This window comes from Alligator mississippiensis, chromosome 5, assembly GCF_030867095.1.
Source record: "Alligator mississippiensis isolate rAllMis1 chromosome 5, rAllMis1, whole genome shotgun sequence".
Taxonomy (NCBI): Eukaryota; Metazoa; Chordata; order Crocodylia; family Alligatoridae; genus Alligator; species Alligator mississippiensis.
The window spans coordinates 206,781,092-206,800,258 of NC_081828.1; the positions used below are offsets into that span (position 1 = coordinate 206,781,092).

At 40.7% G+C, this 19,167-nt stretch overlaps 1 protein-coding gene across 8 annotated transcripts in view; it reads left to right on the forward strand.

Moving 5' to 3' along the window:
• The window catches only part of KMT2C (lysine methyltransferase 2C), a 308,664-nt gene that overhangs the window by 189,068 nt on the left and 100,429 nt on the right, over window positions 1-19,167 (forward strand). For 5 of the 8 annotated variants that reach the window (XM_059729207.1, XM_059729206.1, XM_059729205.1 and 2 more), the window contains exons 14-20: window positions 5,480-5,551; window positions 8,357-8,476; window positions 11,100-11,216; window positions 16,039-16,140; window positions 16,306-16,410; window positions 17,606-17,787; window positions 18,654-18,818. In XM_059729207.1, the coding sequence (XP_059585190.1) occupies window positions 5,480-5,551; window positions 8,357-8,476; window positions 11,100-11,216; window positions 16,039-16,140; window positions 16,306-16,410; window positions 17,606-17,787; window positions 18,654-18,818 (863 nt within the window). The remainder of the gene's footprint in view (window positions 1-5,479; window positions 5,552-8,356; window positions 8,477-11,099; window positions 11,217-16,038; window positions 16,141-16,305; window positions 16,411-17,605; window positions 17,788-18,653; window positions 18,819-19,167) is intronic. The other 3 variants (XM_059729208.1, XM_059729210.1, XM_059729212.1) reach the window with 3 other exon arrangements.

Below are 19,167 nucleotides of genomic sequence, written 5' to 3' on the forward strand. Positions count from 1 at the left end.
GACCCCCATTCCCAGGGCTGCCATGCCTGCATCTTGTGCCCCCCTGCACTTCTCTCCAAGTAACATGCCCCCCTGCAACAGCTGGGCAGCTTGTCCCAGCCTCAATCCCTCCCTCCCCTACTCCCCTTCCCTCCCCACAGCCCCAACAGACTTACCAGCTGGAGGCAGCTGTCAGCTGCCTGTTTAGTCTATGGCCGAATCTCCGAAGCGGTGCCAAATCTTTCAGATCTGATTCGGCCAAATCAAATCAGGACAGTGATTCAAATCTCCAGACTGAATCTGCCCAATCCGAAGTGAATATTTGCTGCTTCGCACGTGCCTTGTCAATAGCCACGCTATGTTGCCTCAAAACTTCCTGCAAATGTCCCAAGCAGCCTTGTCTGGAGTGTAGATTTCTGGTTGGTGCTAGGGTTCCTCAGTTTAGGAGCAAAAGGTCCTGCATATGGTTTTGCTCAGATGAGGTCACTGGATGCTTTCCTTTGAGAAGCACCAGATGGAAGTGTCCAAGAATATCAAGTTCACCTTTGTCTTGGAAAGACAATGATGTGACAAAAATCATCCTTCATCTACTACGTATCCCTGTTCCCTCTCTCTCCTGCTTCTAGCTTCAGAGAACTAGGAGCCAACAGAGCAGGGTCCTAAGTGTCTAAAGGAAGTTAAGGAAGCTTGACATTAAAGCATTTCCATTTTACAAACCTTACGCAGTTTTTGTTTTGTAGGTAGATGGCAAGCTTTTCCCCCACAACTTCTATCATTTATCATTTAACTTGTCATATATTCCCAAAGGTCTCACTCCAACATCATAGTAACAATACTATTGGCTTTGAGAGAGAAAAGACTCGCTCATTTTCTTCCTCCCAGACCATTTTTCCTATCAGGACTCTGTGCAAAGAGAAAACTGATGCAAATATGGTGATACGGTTCCTGCAGTATCCTTTTCAGGACAAACACAGATACCTGGTGCCAGGGAAGTAAATTATAGGCTAGGGTTAAGGATATATGTATGCCACTGTGGGTACAAAGCCTCATCTCTGAAATATGTTAACAGTGAGTGAAGATGGCCATAATGGGGAAACCAAGTAGTGTCAGAGAAACAGAAATCTAATTTTGTTGAAGCCTTTTGGGAATTCTCATCTCATACATAGGCATGCTTCACTGATACAGAGCTCGTATGATACCTGTCAAGTAATTCCATATATTCCATCAGTGTATCATCTCTGCAACTGGCAGAAACATAACTCCAGTTGCATATTGTCTGCTCCCACAAATGGTGAATGCAGAGAATCAAATGTTGCTTTTGGGTTTTTTTATAGGGGGGGTTGTTGTTTATTCTTTTTTCTTTCTTTCTTCAGAGGAATATTCAGTTTTGTTCAGGGAATGACTATAAGGGACAGGTAGCAATTTACTGGGGCCTCAGAGCCAGTGAGGCTAAATAGCAGACTTGCTCTAGTTGTGACAGAGTACAGGAGCAGGATATAATTGTTTGGAAAGGTATGACCAGCTTAGTCCCAGAGAGAAATTCTCCTGTCCTACCTGTCTCCGTACATTGCCAAACAAATGCGTTGTCAAAACCAAGGAAGCAGAAATCAAATTAGAAGAGTAGCTCTTTTGCCCAGAGAAATATTTTGTTCGTTGTACATCAGTATGATGGGCTAATGTTCAACTTTTTTGTATCTAGAAATAGTAAAGTTTCTTGCAGACTCCATATCAGTACCTGGGATATGAGCTCGTGGATGGCATCTTGAAAAGCCGAGCAAATTCCTTGCATGCTTCCTCCCATCCCCTGCTCCTCGAGATAATACAAAAGAAGATAGGAATGGGAGAGTAGCAGTGACACTCTTTCTGCTACAGGAGGCTAGGGCTTCCAAGCTGGATTGCTTTGGGAAGTTTTCTTTTACAACACAAGTCCTCTGTGCAGGCCTGGACAGATTTAAAATAGACACCGCATTAGCTGATACACTTTCCTTTCTTGTGGTCTTCTCCATTTATTAGTGCCCAAGAAAAGATAGAGGACATATTTACGTATAGCCTACCTTTTGAATGATTGTATTTCAGGGATGATCCAGTTTCATTCTAGGTAGTGCTATGAAATCCCATCATAAGGATAGGAAAATTTATCGGTGATTTCCTGCCTCCCCCGTTCAGTAAAGGACCCATACTTCCCCTGATGTTCTTGTTGCTGGCGTACTTGTAGAAACCCGTCTTGTTACTCTTCACCTCCCTCACTACCTGCAATTCCAACTGCACTTTGACCTTCCTGATTTCATCCCTGCATGTCTGAGCAATACTCTTACGTTCCTCCCTAGTCATTTGTCCAGGTTTCCACTTCTTGTAAGCTTCCTTTTTGTGTTTAGCTCACTAAAGAGTTCCCTGCTAAGCCAAGTCAGTCTTCTGCCATACCTGCTAGTCATCTTGTGCATCAGGATGGTTCATTCCTGGACCCACACTAAGGCTTCTCTAAAATACAGCCAGCTCTCCTGGACTCCTTTCCCCCTCACACTGGCCTCCAAGGGGATCCTACCCATCAGTACCCTGAGTGAGTCAGTCCTACCCCCTTGTTCCTCCTACTGTGATGTTCATTACATTCAAATTACGATAACATACTCTCTAACCAACAGAGCTATAGACTCTCACCAATGTAGACTCTTAACTCTTAGCATTATGCTAAGGTAGGCACAGCTCTGCCTGGAAAAATGGTCCTCCAAGCAATATAACTTCTGTTTCTGGAGTCAATTCAGTGTGTACCAGCAGAAGAACTTTTTTGTTGCATCTCCACTGGTGGGGTTTGTTAGGTTAGTTCTACTGTTTTATTGTTTAAGTATAGACAAGCCCATAGATTTTTGCAGTCGGCCCCCTGGAAAAATGTCTCCATCCATATAACTCAGCTTCTGATTAGCCTGGCATATGGCATAGTCCCTTTGGCAGTCTTCTCTTCTTCCCTCTATCTTACTCCATAAAGAAGCTTAATTGCTTTTTACAAGCATCCTGAATGAACGTTGGCTAGCGCACACATCAGCCTCAGCAAGGTCTTTGGTTTCCTGTGGATCAAAGACACGCCTGCTGTTGGTCACCAGTACTCAACAATATAACAGTATTCATCGGGATAACTATGCAGTGTCTCTTCTGTATCATATAAAGATAATTCACCTGTACCTGTCAATATAGGAAAGGAGGCAGGAATATAGAAATACAGACCCTCAGCATTTTTTTGTAATAGCTTATTCTTTTCTGCAGTGATTTTTAAAGAATCTTAACACCAGCTTAATGACATTTTTCTAGGAATGTGCCTATCACAAAGCAGTTATTTGCCACAGGAAAAAATCAGGGTTAACCTTACTCAGAAAAATGTGGTTTGGATAATACTTGAGAATATTCTTTGTATGGATCATAAGTCATTTTCACAACAGCATTATGCATTGGAGAGAGAAATTATCTATGGAACATAATGCGCATATGAAATCAATGAACATGCATCATTACAGCACACCCTCCATTCTAGCACTAATGGATAAAAGCAATTTAGAGTAGCTTGTGAAAGGGGTTATAGTGTAGAAAATTATAACAAATGGAGTATTTGCTTCTGTTTTTTAACATGAGGATCGGTAGGAGCATTAAATACAAAGTACTGTATTTAGTTAAAATTAAAATACAGAAATGATATTTTCTGTTACCTGGGCAGCGAGGCAGCAATTTAAGTGATTCTTTCAGGTGTTTTTTGTATGTTTTAATGCTTTTTTTAACCGCTTGTAAAGTACAAAGTAATTTTCACAACCAATTTTGCATTGTTTTCTCAACTATATTTGGATCTGGTCACTCTGTAGCTTACTTCGCTTTTCTATTTTTTTTTTTTTGTGATTTATTTTTCCAGTAATTTTAATATGATTTCTAGCATGGGTGGATCTAGGATTTTGCAAAGGGGCTATAGATGGTGTGGTGCATGTTCACATGCAATAATGCACACATTTCTTCTGTTAAAAAGATACTAGATGCTTTCCCAATACATTAGGGGCATAGGGCTTATTCAGTTAAGATCCAATCAAAACAAATATAACTGGGCTTGTGGGGGCTTGACTGCCAGCTCCAGGGTGGAACAAGCACCCGGTGCCAGGGGGTACAATGGTTAGCCCGTACCTTGGTTATGGATAGAGTTGCTTCCTGCATCCCAACGTGTGGGCCTAGACACTCTACCATGCTGCAGAGTGCCCCTTGCTGCCCTTTATGCTTTGTCCCCTGCAGCCCCGCTACCCACTGCAGATCCCCCCCCCGCCCCCCACTAACCATCTTGTTCCCAACAACCCTCACACCCCATTTCACCCATGTGGCCCCCACTGCTCCTCTCTGATGCATACCCCGTCAGTCCCTCACCCCTATAACACCCCAGGCCCTGGCTCCCTTCCCCTTGCCCAGAGCCCACAAGGAGTTTCCTGGGGGGACCAAGTAACATCGGGGGAGGCATTTTGTGGTTCTGGGTGGGGGAAAGAGAGGTTCTTTCATCCAAACAGTTGGGTTTGGGGGAAAGATTCACTCCAGCCACTTACAGCACCCCTACCCAGGGTGACCAACCCCTTTAGATCCACCATGCCCAGCCTTGTGCTGCCCTGGTTGCATCACTGGTGCAGTTTCCATCACCTGTTGCAATGAAGAACTCAGGAGAGGTTCACTTATCTCTCCACCTCACCTTTGCAATTCCCTCCTGTCTCTGAGTGATGCCCCACTGAACAATTTAGCCTACTTTTAGACCTGCCCCTACCCTCCTTGATTTTTATTTGTTGTGGATTCAAAGCCACCTGGTACAGATTCATAGGACCCACCTTTATTGGACATGCTGGGGAGTGAGCTGAGAAACCTTACCAGGCATAGAAAGCAAACAGGATAGTGGTAAAAGAAAGGATAACTTGATTAGTGGAAGATGGAGGATTGTTAACACCCATGAAGTGAAAAGATTAGCTGGAATCAAGTAGAAAACGAGCTACGAAGTAATCTGAGGGGAGACCCTCCCCTCCCCTCCCCCCCCATCTAAGTACTAAGATCTGCAAGGGAGCAAAGCTCTGTGGTTGGTTCTGGTGTGTGTTTTCTCTTGGATGTTATGGTCTTAATTATCTTTGGTTACATTGGAAAGGTGCTGATGCATGTCAACATGAGAACTGGGGTTAGAGGTGTTTGAGAAGAAGGGGATGTTATGATGACTTTCATTGTTGTTGTTTTATTTTTAATGCAAGGAAAGTTAGACTTGGAACAGTGTTAAGTTATATTAGCTTTCGTGTATATCTTTTTCTCTGCTACAAACTTGAAATATTAGAAGACTATATGAAGTTTTTATTAAATATTGAAATGAGAGGGAAACATGTTTTGTTTATGTTCATTTCTGGTTGTAATATATTTCATAAAGAAGCCATTCGCTTGCTAAACACAGCCACTGGTGATTTAGTAAGATCTCCTGACCTTTGTTGACATTTTGCTTCCTTTTGTTGTAATTTAGTTGCAGCTGTGCTGTTCAGATCTGAGGACTCAAGAATATGATGGAGAAGTAGGACTTCCTGTTTATTTCAAAGTACATAATTATTACCATAGTTTTGATATAAGTGAACTGAATAGAACTTTTTCTCCAGTGTCATGCTGTAATGGGCATTAATTAAAAGCTAAAACATAATTAATGCATCTCTTTGATGTAATTCATTTGTTCGTGTAACTGTGCAAGTGTGTGTTTTTTAATTAAGTTTATCTGACAAAGAATTCAAATATGTTTCTGATCTACAATAAAACTTGTATTCAGTTGGAAATTTAATCTAAAACAATGTGGTTCATGAATCTTATATAATACATTTTGTTTTGGAAGACTGATATTTCATATTCAGATTTAATTTTCTACTAGTTTTTAAACCTGTTTGAATATGATTAATCACAAAAGAGCACTCTCTAAAGACAAACATTGTTAATATATTCCAAATAGGACCAAGCGGTTAAAGACATTTTAAGAGTAGCTTCATGTAATTTTTTGAGATATTTGGGTTTTGACCCTCAACTACTACTTTCTCTCTCGTATGAACACAGGAATTTGATAAGCAATTTCCATCACTTTGTTATGGATCAAGAATAATTACCTAATACAAGTAATGACTGTCAGGAATAACAATTAACATTCCAAAAAAGTAAAAATTAATTTTCCAAACAAATCTTAATCATACCCAAACTGGAAGGTACTGCTCTATTGTTTTTTGGATGCTTAAAAAAAGGCTGCATAATAACAAGTGTTAAACTCTACATTAGTACTTATCTGCTAACATAACCCCTGACAGTCATTGTATTTTAGCATAAAGAGTTTACATTTCCATAGCAGTCTTTCTGTTTTCATTAAGTTTAATGGGAGCTATTATAGACCCAAGGCGATTTAAATTCTTTTTCATGGAGACTCCACACAATGTAGAGTTTACCTGACTTTTTTACTGTTACTGTTATTTCTGGTAGAGGGATGTTTTCTTTTTCTTTTATCACTATAGTTATACCAGTAGAAATCCCGAGTATGGGCCCAGTTATGGCATATAGATGCCTTATAATGTAGTATATGTTACTCTTCTCAGACAGGAATAGCTGTACCACTGTAAAAGATTTCAAGCTGATACAACCAAGTTCATATTATAGGGTGGTACCACTTTAAATATACTGGCACAGTTATTTATGTACCACTTCTATGTGTAGACAAGCCCTGAGAATAAGTAGAGGTAATAGGCTCCTGAATTTAAATTAAACTTTCCCATAGTGCATCATTTTGGTTGAATTTCTCTCCATTCATTTAAAAACCCAGGATGATTTGTGAAGCCAACTTTTTTTTCCTGTATATTGTCACATAGGCCAATATTCTGTACACACTTCTGCCCATGGGCCATTTTATATATGTGAAGTCAGGACTACTAAAATGCTTAATGTTACCCCATGCTTGGACTGGGATTTAAATTAAATTACTTCAGCATATAGCTCTTTGGAAATTAAAACAATAAGTTTCTTTAATATGTTTTACTCTTCCTCTTAGACTATGGGGGGCAGGAGTGCTTTGGTTGTTCATTTTTTACTTCCAAAGAACTAATAGGAAGAATAATCTATCGCTCTTTAGGCACGCTGGGCATTTATACACATGCTTGGGAGTGGGGGTGGAGTGAAGGGGTTCTCTAATTAGAGCAGCTCTGAGAGCCACTGTAATTAAAGTGCCCAGAGCGTCTCATGTATCAGTGTCCCCGCGCGTCAAAATAGTGGCGGGGGAGCTTTAAAGCTTGTCGAACAGCCTTTAAAGTTTCCTCATCTCCATTTTGAAGCGCGGAGACGCTGATGCACGAAACTCAGGAGGCTGCTGGACCACGGCGATTGCCACGCTCCAGCAGACTCAATTAATCAAGTCTGCTTCGACATGCTGGAATTCCAGCGCATCGAAGCAGCCTCCCTGCTCGTGTATAGGCACCCACTAATCTAAACCTTTAGGACTGAATTCAAGGTAAAACTTGAGTTGTCTACTTTCATGATTCTACTTGTCATGAGGAAGTATTTTCTTAACTGTTTGTATTTATCCTTTTCATTAATGTCTGTTTAATTTTCCTTTGTATTACGTGCATCTCAGTTTATGTGGTGTTGTAGTTGTCAATAGTTTTAGACTGAGAAGGCAATGCGAACCACCTGCACTGTCAAAGCTGAAACTTGAGGTGTAGCGATGAAAGCCCTTTGGTGACCTGAAATAGTCTGTTTGGCTTGACACTCCAAATCCTAGGGTGCCTATACATGTACTTGGGGTGATGAGGGAGGGAGCATTTTAATTAGAGCAGTTCCCGGAGAGTCAATCTAATTAAAATGCCGCAGTGTCGCGTGTATTAAGCCTCCACGTGTTTTAACATGGCCTTGGGATGCTTTAACTAAAGCTCATTTGACTAGCTTTAGTTAAAGGAGCTCAGCAGCCATTTTTAAACTCACAAGGGCTTATATACATGACACTGAAAAAATTCTAGGACATTCTAGTTAGAACATGTTGGAGCATGTGTATAGGCACCCTTATTGTGTTGTTATAAGCACTGCCTATGACTTGCTTCTATTAATCAACCCTCTCTTTTTCCTTCTGTTGTCAGGTAGCTTTTTTTTAAATCATCTTGCACACCTTTTAATGTCACTGGTGTTTGAAATCTATTCTAGAGAAAATTTTAACAGCAGTTTGCAGTTCTCCCCTGATATGAACTAGTTTATCAATAAAATAAATGTAGGAGAAATTGCTTATGCCTGCATGTGCTTTGCTTTTCAGAAATTTTTTGTTGCTTGCTTTAATTTTTTTTTATGTTGCTGAGTTTTATACATCTATTTTCTCACCTGCCGTATATCCTAGGGGGCTTGGAGTACCAATAATACAGTGAGCCCACCTTCCTGGTCCCCAGACATTTCAGAAGGTCGGGACATTTTTAAATCCAGACAGCTTCCTGGCAGTGCCATTTGGAGCATCAAAGTGGTAAATAATTTGTATTTATATTCATGTATCCATTGCTATCTTTCTGCTGTAGAGGCTACTAATGAAAATTATATGTAATCAACCAAACTAATCTATTTTATTGCTCTTTAATGTTTAAGAAAAAGCTAAATCTCTGGAGTTTTCAGCTTAGAAATATAAACTTTCCAGAGCACATACAAAATGAGATGGCATTGCATAAATTTTGAATTTTATACAGAAAAATAATTTGCATTACCCATTTTTTGATTTAACTGTTTAACACTAAATAACTGTCAAAGATGTTGCTTGACAAAGAAAGTCCCCTTACCGTTAGGAGTAAGGAGAGCCAGATTCTTAAAAGCATTGCGTTCTAGGCTGTTACAAAGGTTTGCTGCTGTGGAGACATCTTACGCAAGGAATCCACAGCGACAGAGCATTTAGGTTTGAGAAGAGCTACTTGTACGTCGTCATAGGTGGAATGAGGCTACTGCCCCAGTGATAGCTGCCATCAAAGAAATATAACGCTAAATTGAATCATTACAGCATTAAAAAAGGGGAGAAGAAAATTCATGCTAAAATGTAAAACCATAAGTAGGTTGCTGTTGATTTAAACTGATTTATTTTCACCTTTAACACTCATGCTAATTTGTTTATTTTAATTTGTTATTAGCTTAGCTTTTGCTGCTTTAACATTAATTTTCAACGTAATGTCTAGCATTAACATTTATACAGTTTTGTGCTGTTCCTGTTACATTGTCAGTCATGTGAAAATAACTCAATTGATGATGTCATTCCAAATGCAAAAAGTCAGTAACTTAACAGAGCACTGTATAACTAATAGAAGTCAAACTTGCATGAAGTGCATGTGCATGTTGTACACTTACATATAGTAAAAGACAAAATTACTTTTTCCAACAAAGACTGACCGTCAAAAGCCTCCTTCCTTTTATTTGTTTCTAAAATGGTACATTATTGTATCGCCTAGCAAAGCAGCATGTACTTAGACTGTGTATAGATGTTCCCTCTCCCAAGAGAAACTTTCCTTGGAGTGATTTAACCCTAGTTGTTTCCAGGTTATTTTTCTCCTGGAGCAGCCACTTTTATTCTGGGTGACAAATCCTGAACATCTACACTCGTGGTTTCTCCTGGGAGAGCAGCAACTTGCCCAGGAAAATCCCAAATGTCTGTATGTGGCCTTCGTTTTATTTCTAGTTCCATTAATAGATGGATACCAATAATATGGTTACCAGTGAGATTTTTTTCTGTCTCATGATAACTATTAGCACAAACTTGCATGACTCTTATAAAAATAGAGAGTGGCATATCTGAACTATCCTGCTGAGCAGATTAAGACCAGGGTGTGTTTTCATTGCTGTCGGCGGAGGCTCTGCATATGGGTCCAAGACACCCTCCGCTAAGAGGTCCATGGCTCAAAGTAGTATCTGTCTGTTTTTTAAACTTCTAATTCACCTTGGGCTTTCTTTGGCATCAAAACATAGTGTCAAGCAAGGATTCAGACACAGGTGTCGTTAATAGCTTGCAGACAGTAAAAATAAGTTAGAATATAGCAGTTACGAGTGCAGATTTCTTCAGCTGGATTTCTTACTCTGCATTTAAAACTGAAGATGGACAACAGTAGCTTCAGTATGTATCATGTTGTGCAAAAGCATAGTTTTTGAATACATACAATAACTGTTATTGTAGAATAAAAGGTCTGAGGTAAATGTGATCTGTGTAAATCTGGTTGGACAAATGTCAGCCAGAGACATTGTCAATAATGCTTTTGCCCTCTGAATGCGATTGGGGAATTCCTTTTTATGTTTCTTTCTAGTTTGGTATGAAATGAGCATGCTTACTCATGAAAGCCAAATTAAATCAGAATAATTTTAGATAGTTAACACTGAAAAAGCGTGATGTTTACTTTTTCCCAATTCATTGAATTTGAAGATACTTTGCAAATTATAGGAATCCAGTCCGCCACTCAGACCACACGAGTACAGATCCACAAAGGAGGTATAGGGTTAGCCCCCTCTCACCCTCCCACAAATAACCATATCATAGAGGAAAATATAAATTTAGAGTCATAGCATTTCCTTCAGGTATTCAACAAACTGAACATGAAAAAATTGATCTTATTCCTGTTGAATTAAAGAGAGTTTAGCCATTGACTTTGGAGAGAGCAGGGTCAGGTCCTAGCCATACTTAATGTTTTCTCTGCTATTTATGGTAAAGGAAAGGTGGATACTCCATAACTAGCTTAGTATCATCACCACCACATTCAGAAAGCATAGGGCTGTGTCTGAACTTCATGGTTTCTAAAAGCCACGAGGCAGAAAGTATTTAGGTTGAGCCCTATGCATTTCAGTGCTACCAGTCATTCCTGTGGCAGAAGTCAACATCTTACAGGTTTTGAGTGATTTTTGTTAGAGGTAATAATTTTTTGTCACATAAATAGTTGCTGAAGACCACAAACAAGGGAACATGTTTTAGTCTGCAGTTAAAGGTGTCCTACTACAATTTAAACAGTGATTTAATGATTATTAATAGTTGGTTTTGCTTAAGACTATCCAGAGATGCACCAAGAGTCCATTGCAGTGAAGAGCTCTGTATTGCATTTATTACATTATTATCTGATATTAAACAGGGCCGCGGATCAGGATTCCCAGGGAAACGGAGACCACGTGGTGCAGGACTTTCAGGAAGAGGTGGCCGAGGTAGATCAAAACTGAAGAATGGGATTGGGGCTGTTGTCATTCCAGGGGTAAGAACACTTTTAAGTCAAGTGTGTAGGCTGTTGTAGAACATTATTTATTCAGCTACCATTCTGTTGTAGAAAGGGTGTGTCCAAACAAAGCAAACACTGGGATCTTGTTCTGATGGCAATCTAATTTTAATTAAACATATTTATATATTTGCATAGCAATAATAATAATCTTTAGCTAATTGGACTTGTGGCAATTTTATAGTGCCTATGTTCCCATTTAAAAGGTTCTGAACCATTCCTTCAGCTTCCACAAATACTGCCAAGATTAAGGCAGCAGAGAAGCAGGGATAATAAGGCTTATGGTGTCATGTCATCTCCTCCTAATCCCACTTGAGATATTTTAGACTAGGAGAGGAGAATGTGTTCCTTCTTTGTACCCCAGTTTATTAAGGTACATAAACATGTCTGACTTAAATTGCCATACATGAATAATCTTGTTGGCTTCAACATAACTACTCACTTGCTTAATGTTAGGCAAATGCTTAAGTCCCTTGTTGAACTGGTGCCACATCTACAACTATTTTGATGCCACAGAGCATTCATTTGTTGTAGTTTATATTGTGTTGTAATAAGAGTGAAACGGATGGATTCTGTAGAACTAACTCCTAAAAAATTATAAATGTAATGGAGATTATAAGATCCTTTTTGTGGTGTTCTGTAAATTGACTTGAATATAATGTGATAACCATACTTCTAAATACCGTAGGCCTTTTTTCCTCATAAAGGCAGAAGCCTTGACGACTGAAATCAGTGTCAGTCTTTCTGGATCAGTCTTGCAGAAGGAGGTCTAGTAATTGCAGGAGAAGGTAACAGGCACTAGCCCTTGGAAGGTCCTAGGATCCCTTCCCAAGGATGGGATAAATGAATAAAACAGTCGCTTTAATGTATCTCTTCAGTGGAGGGATAAGAAGAACTTTATATAATCAAATGGGAAAGGCTTCTTAATCCATTAGCAATCAGTGTGGTAGAGCTGATATCTTTTATTAGAACAACTAGAAAAAATTGCAGCTATCTAATTGGTTTAATTAAACATATCGCCTCTACCACACTGACTCCTTTTGCTTTTTAGATCAGCATGGCTCCAACCTTGATCCTCTTAGTCTGTTACTCATTTGACTACTTTTCTGCAGTACTTTGCAGTTTAAACCCAAAGGATTTTAGGTCTAAAACCTTGGTTGGCTTCAAAATTATGATATTTGATTCTCCAAATTCTGAAGGTGACCTTTGCTGTATTGTAACTATTAAAGAGAACAGTCATGGCTGTATCCTGTGGCACCTCTAAATCAATGGTGGTGGATGCCAGAGAGAGTATGATAGGGCTGAATACTTATACTAAATGAGTCTGTACATATACTCTCCCTCTAAAGGATGCAGTCATGCATCTCTCAGAGACATGATACTGGGCTAGATGAACCATTGATCTGACCCAGAATGGCACTTCGTACAGTCTTAACCTCTGTCCTATGATCTGTACGTGCAGCTGCTGCAAACTTAGTGGAAAATGTGAAACTATTTGAGGGGCATCCTCACATGCAGGGGTGTGCACTTGCAGTGGCACGAAAGGTAGCACAAATTTGTGCCGCTACATTTTGCCACTGCACGTGGTGCAGGGCAAAATGTCCTCCCTCAAGCCAACTGCACATTCCTCACTGCTCCTGGCTCCCACTCTGCTGGAGGAGCCGGGGCAGACCTAGAAGAAGAGAGATGCTCTGGCCAGCAGCCAGAGCGTTTTCCTGGAGGTGTGTCTGTAGTTGCTCCAGCGATTGCTTCTGGAACGTGCACTGTGCAGCTATTTTTTTGCAGCTATTTTTTTTTATACTTGGAGTTCCCAGTATCAAATTTTGGCACTGCACTGCAAATTTGTGGCATGGTTGTGTGTGTACTGCATGCAGTTTGCAGTGCCTCAGACAGGTTTGAGGCACTGCAAACCGTACACGTGCACTCATCTGGACCTGTCCATTGAATGCATTTCTTCTGTTATCTGCCAGATTATCAACCAAACACTGTTTTAAGTCTAAACAATTTACCCTCTCTTCTTCAAAAAAAAAAAAAAAAAATTCTCAGTGGGTGTATGTACACATGCATTGGAGCCAGGAGCAGTTTACTCATGAGTAAACTACTTGCGAGTAAACGCTCCTGGACAGATATCTGCACATGTAGGGAAAGCAGGAGCAGATGTGTTGCTAATGGCAGCAAACTGCTCTCGCTTTTTGGGGCCCTGCAGTGGCTTGTGCCTCCATAAGGTGGAGCTTTAGGCTCTCCCTGGGTGCTAGCCAGGGCTAGACATTGCTGCCTGCCCCAGGGGGCTGCCTGCTGCAGGGAGGGGGCAATGTACCCCTGCCCCAGCAGCAGGTAGCTCCCAGCCCCAGCTCCCTGATTGGAGATTCCCCCACCCAGCCTGGGGGCTTGCTACTAGCAAGCAGATCAGGGAAGGGGCTGAGACCTGCCCCTCCCATGCAGCTCTTTTCAAGTCCCCTGTCCCGACTGGGGCATGGGGCTGGGACCTGTCCCTGACCAGGACAGGTCCCAGCCCCGACTCTGGGATCACGGGACAGGGACTGGAGAGCCTGTTCCCTGCTCAGCTCTGTCATCATGGAGCTAGGTGGGGAACAGGCTCCCCAGTCCCCTGCCAGCAGGCAGCTCCCAGCACCAGCTCCATGGTTGTGGGGCCGGCACTGGGAAATCCATATTCCTCTGCCACAAGCCCCCAGATGCCCCAATGGCCACTGGTGAATTATAGGGCTTTTTTTTAAAAAAAGCCTGGGCGCTGGGGCCAGGCAGGGCAGCCATTGACAGGGCTGGCAGACCAGGCAGAGGATGGGGGCTTGTGACACAGCCCCCCCATGCAGCTTGGGGCAGTGGGGATCACCCCCCCCCCCCCCCCCGGCCTGGCAGGGGCCTGTGAGTACGGGGCTTTTTTCTTTTTTAAAGAGCCAGGACACGGGGGCAGGCGGAGCAGCCATTGGGGGGGAGGGGCTGGTAGTGCGAGTGGGAGTCGAGGGGTGCTTAGGGGGTTGGGGGAGCAGGCAGGGGATGGGGCCTGGCAGGGGTCCCTTCCCCCTCTTCCATCCTTCCCCCCACTCCCCACCCGCACCCTAGTTACCGGCATGGAGTCCGGCTCCAGCTCCCTGCGGCGGTGAGCAGGGACTGCCTGACTCTCCGACTCTTTCTCCATATCTTTTCCGAATCAATTCGGTGTCTTCAAATTGATTCAGACCTTTTTATTGCTGTCCTGATTTGATTCGAAGATACGCCCGCCAAATCAGGCTGAAACTCCACTGAATCGAATCGGCACCCGAAGCTTTGCACAGCCCTAATGCTTATGGTGGTGTAGACCCCGTTCTTCAAGTAAAAAGCAAGAATGTAGAATATCACCATCTTTTCTTCTCTCTGTTTTAGAGAAAATTTTCTACTGTCATACACTGGTAATTCATCATTTAAATCCTCCATTTAATACTGTACCTAAAATGATGGGAAGGAGGAAAATTTAATTACAAATTATTATTCAGGTATATCCTGACTCATCCAAGAAAAGCATGATATATTTTTCAAATTTTAGGTTGCATTTCCTGGGGTCCATTTGTTTCCTGTATATCAAACTCACATTGCATGAGTGAGTTATACTCTTCCAACCCTGTGCATTACATGAAATAGTGAATTGTCTACCTTTGTTTGTTTCCCAGACAGTCTTCTGATGAAGGTTTATACATTTATTTGGCTTAATTTGGATACAGCACTTAGGTTCTTTTATATTTTATATAATTATATCAAATTATTAATCAGAATAAATAGATGTAATGGTATGTTAATTGCGATTACAATATGAAAGGACCTTTTAAAGTTACTTATAGTGTTTTCTGAAGAACTGTTTTTATGCCTAACTCGTAGTCTTTAAATTCTAGTTTAATTTAGACTTTAGTCTAATCTCTATTTTAAAAATGTAACACTGGCTTATTAAAACATACAATTATGGGGAATATTTTCCAATTAAAGGAAACTGTACAGAGTTATTCAAACACAAAAACATTGATTTAAAGGTTCTAATCTCTCAGGGGCTCTGTTATTCTTTGTGCCTTCCTTCAGCTGAGAACTCTCAAATTAATTTTTCCCCATTATTTTGTTAGGGTCAGATTCTACAGGGTTAGATCCTATGTCATGTTTCCAACTCAAAAGTAAATATTCAGAGACAAATTATAACATCCTATAAAAATCAGTTAATGAGAGCAGCTTCAAACCTTACTGTAGCAGGTACTGCTAGTCATTTCTACAGACACTTGGAGCACTTAGCTAAATTGAGTATTAAAAATGGTAAATAGCATGGAATAGGTTGCTTCTGCTTCTTTGCGTTTCAGTTTTCAGTATAAGTTGTACCTTTAACAGTCAAGTGCGCTCTTAAGTGGACTGTAATTTTATATATCTTTTTAATAGATAGAAAAAATAGTGCATTGAATGTATTCAGTGCATCGAACAAAGTGCATTTCTCTCAGCCTGCCCAGTGCCCAATGGAAGAAGCCAGGAGGGAGCATTGCTGGGGAAGTAGTTTCTTTGCAATTAGATGATGATGATAAAAAGGGGACCTTCCCCAAGAAGTAAAAAGAAAAAGAACAGATGCAATACAGCCATTGGTTTGGTAACTTCCAGCGAATACAGATTTTTCTGGGTTGCCCCTTTGTGCTAATAATGTTTTAAATATTTTCTTAATATTTGTACTTTTTATGCAAAGCTGTAGGTATTTATAGCTTTGCAATCCAATGAAAAATATACACCCAAGGCTGTGAAAATATCTACATGTGATGTATGTGTTGTTGTCGTTTTGTAGGTCACAACTATGGATATTTCATCCAACAAAGAAGAAGAAGAAAACTCGATGCATAATACAGTTGTCCTGTTTTCTAACAGTGACAAATTCACTTTACATCAGGTTGGGACACCAATTACTCTCTGCTTGTTGTAATGAAAAAGCAAATGAATGTCATAGTTATGACTTGAATTCTCTGAGTTAATTGCAAGGTATCTGTGGCGTTCCTGTGTGTTTCCAGAATCTAGTACTGGCCTGCCTGAAAATCTGCTTTCTCTGTCCTCCTAGGATATGTGCGTAGTTTGCGGGAGCTTTGGCCAGGGCGCTGAGGGCAGGTTGCTTGCGTGTTCTCAGTGTGGTCAGTGTTATCATCCATACTGTGTCAGTATTAAGGTGAGTTCTTCTGTCGCATTCAAATTCTTTTAAAGCATTGTTTTCATATTGTACTTGAAGAGCACCATGCTGCTTTCAGTTTTGTTGTAATTAAGGGAGTCATTAACGTGTTAAATATTCTTTGGCTAATGTGACCATTATTTGTATGCAACTTGTGAAAGACTTTAATTAAATGTCATTTTATAGTATGCATTGCCTCAAGAGAAATTAACCTTTTTTGTAATTTCACAGCCATAAATAGCACTGATTATCCAGCAGTTGGTTAAAATAACATTTTGAGATATTAGCTGAAAACTGAAATATAAGAAAAAAGAAAAAAATTATACTGCATCTTCATTTACTAGGGCAGAAGGTTTAGTAGATTCAATTTGTCTGTTGGCTGTCAGAATTGACAGCAACTGGAGTAGTTAATTAATACATTTTACATTCATTAGTCTAGGAGAGAATGTGAGAAAATTAAATTTGAATGGTATGAGATGACTTAGCAAGCACATAATAAGCTATTTACTGCAACATATAAACTATAAACTGTCTGTTGCTCATTATATAAGTGCAGTTATGTAAAATGTGGGTGTCTTTTAACATATCACAGGGTTTAACTTCATTTTAAATGTCCTTTATGAAATGCTGCTTGCATGAGAAATTTGGTTTTATACTCAGATCATACACTTATACAGCATTATTTAAAATATAATTGAAATGAACTGGTTCAAGTCACAAAAACTCCCGTTAGTGCCAAAAAACAATTAGGAGCCAAACAGGAATTTATAATGGGCTTAGTTTTGGCTTTACTGCAACCCAGAGGGAAAAGGCAGCCCATAGTGGCACTTTGCCATGACTAACCTTGCTTCTCCCCTGCTCCTCCATGGGTGGAGTATAGGAATGCCAGTACAGCTGACTATGTCCCATTGTGTCATCAGAGCGAGGGCTATACCCAGTCTATTCCCCATTCTTCTCCTTCCCACCTTGCTGCATTAGATGTAATACAGCTAGTATTTTGCAAAGTTTGTTTCATTTGCAGCACTGCTGTCTGATATGGGTGGGTGGCGCAAAAGCAGCATCCTTATGCTTGCAACCCTATCGTAACCAGATCACGATGTGACCTAGTGCTAGTTATTTTGAAGTAAATAATTTAAATGATTAAAATATATTCAATGGTTTGGGAATAATTTGCCTGCTGCCTTGCCATCTGCAGATTACCAAGGTGGTGCTCAGTAAAGGCTGGAGGTGCCTGGAGTGCACAGTGTGTGAAGCCTGCGGGAAGGCTACAGATCCAGGAAGACTGCTTCTTTGTGATGACTGTGACATCAGCTATCACACTTACTGCCTGGATCCACCACTGCAGACAGTTCCAAAAGGAGGCTGGAAGTGCAAATGGTGTGTTTGGTTCCAGTGTTGAAAATAACTACTGTTGCCCCTCTTTCCATTGCGTTTAATTTAAAACTAATATTTCACTTCTGTGTTTCCCAAGTTAAGACAATTTTTGAGTCAGGGCAAACTTTTTTTGAGGATAGGATAGAACAAAGCTTTCAACATTTTAAATTTGATTATAAACAAGTTATCGTGGAAACTGTTATCGTCCATTAACATATTTCATGCGAAGGACGGTAGAATTCAGTGGCAACGCATAGGGGGTGCATGGGAGTGCACATGCGCCCCCTGAGAGCGCTGGTGCATTCCCTGACTGTCTGTGCTCACTGCTTATGTGACAGGCAGATGGGGCAGGTGGGAGCACCGGTGTCCCTCCTGTGAGTGCCAGTCGGGGAGCGGGAGCACTCCTCCGGAAGTGGCCATAATGATCAGCCACCTTGCAATCGGCCATGTGGGGGACACCCCCCCGTCAGCCACGGGGGGATCTCACGGGGGGCCCTGACTAAGGCGGCACCAGTTGCCCATGTTAGAATTAAAACTAAGCAACAATGTTCAGCAGAAACCTTTTAAGCCTAAAAATGCTGATTCAGCGATTCTGAAATGTCTTGAAATATTTCATGACTTGCTTTGTTCTGAAGAAACCCAGAAAAAAAGAATCATGAAACTCAATACAGTCTGTTTCTGACATTTCACATTTTGATTTTCTCATTTGACGAAATGTTTTTCTTTTCTCCCCTTCCCCAGACCTGTCAACAGCCCCAAGCACCCATTCCTTGTTCACAGCTCTGGGGAGGGCTGTTTTCAGCACACAAAACAAATATTCTCACTCTGCGCCTCAGGTGATAAGAGAGCTTTTCATTCATGTTTTGCAGGTGTGTTTGGTGCAGACGCTGCGGAGCAACTTCTCCTGGTCTAAGATGCGAATGGCAAAATAATTACACACAGTGTGCTCCATGTGCAAGTTTATCTACCTGCCCAATCTGCTATCGCAATTATAGGGAAGAAGAGCTCATCATTCAGTGTAGGCAGTGTGATAGGTAAGGACATCTGACACCTTATGGATTTTTTTCCATCTTAGGGGACATTTTAAGTTTTTTCTTTAATGATGTATAGTCCTAAAGAGAAAAAAACAGGATTTTGAAGACCACTGGGTTTAGGATTTGAAAGTCTTTCTCAGCTCTGCCTCAAATTTATTGTGCGAGTCCAGGCAAATTATTTAATTTTCTCTGTGCCTCAGTTTCCCCTCTGTAAGAAGTGATATCATTTGCTTACCGCACATATTTGCTGTTGTGAAAATAAATCAATAAATATGTTCCATTGTATCAAATAAAAATGAAATAAAGGACATCACATTTACAAGTGGAGTGACATTAAAATACACTTTTC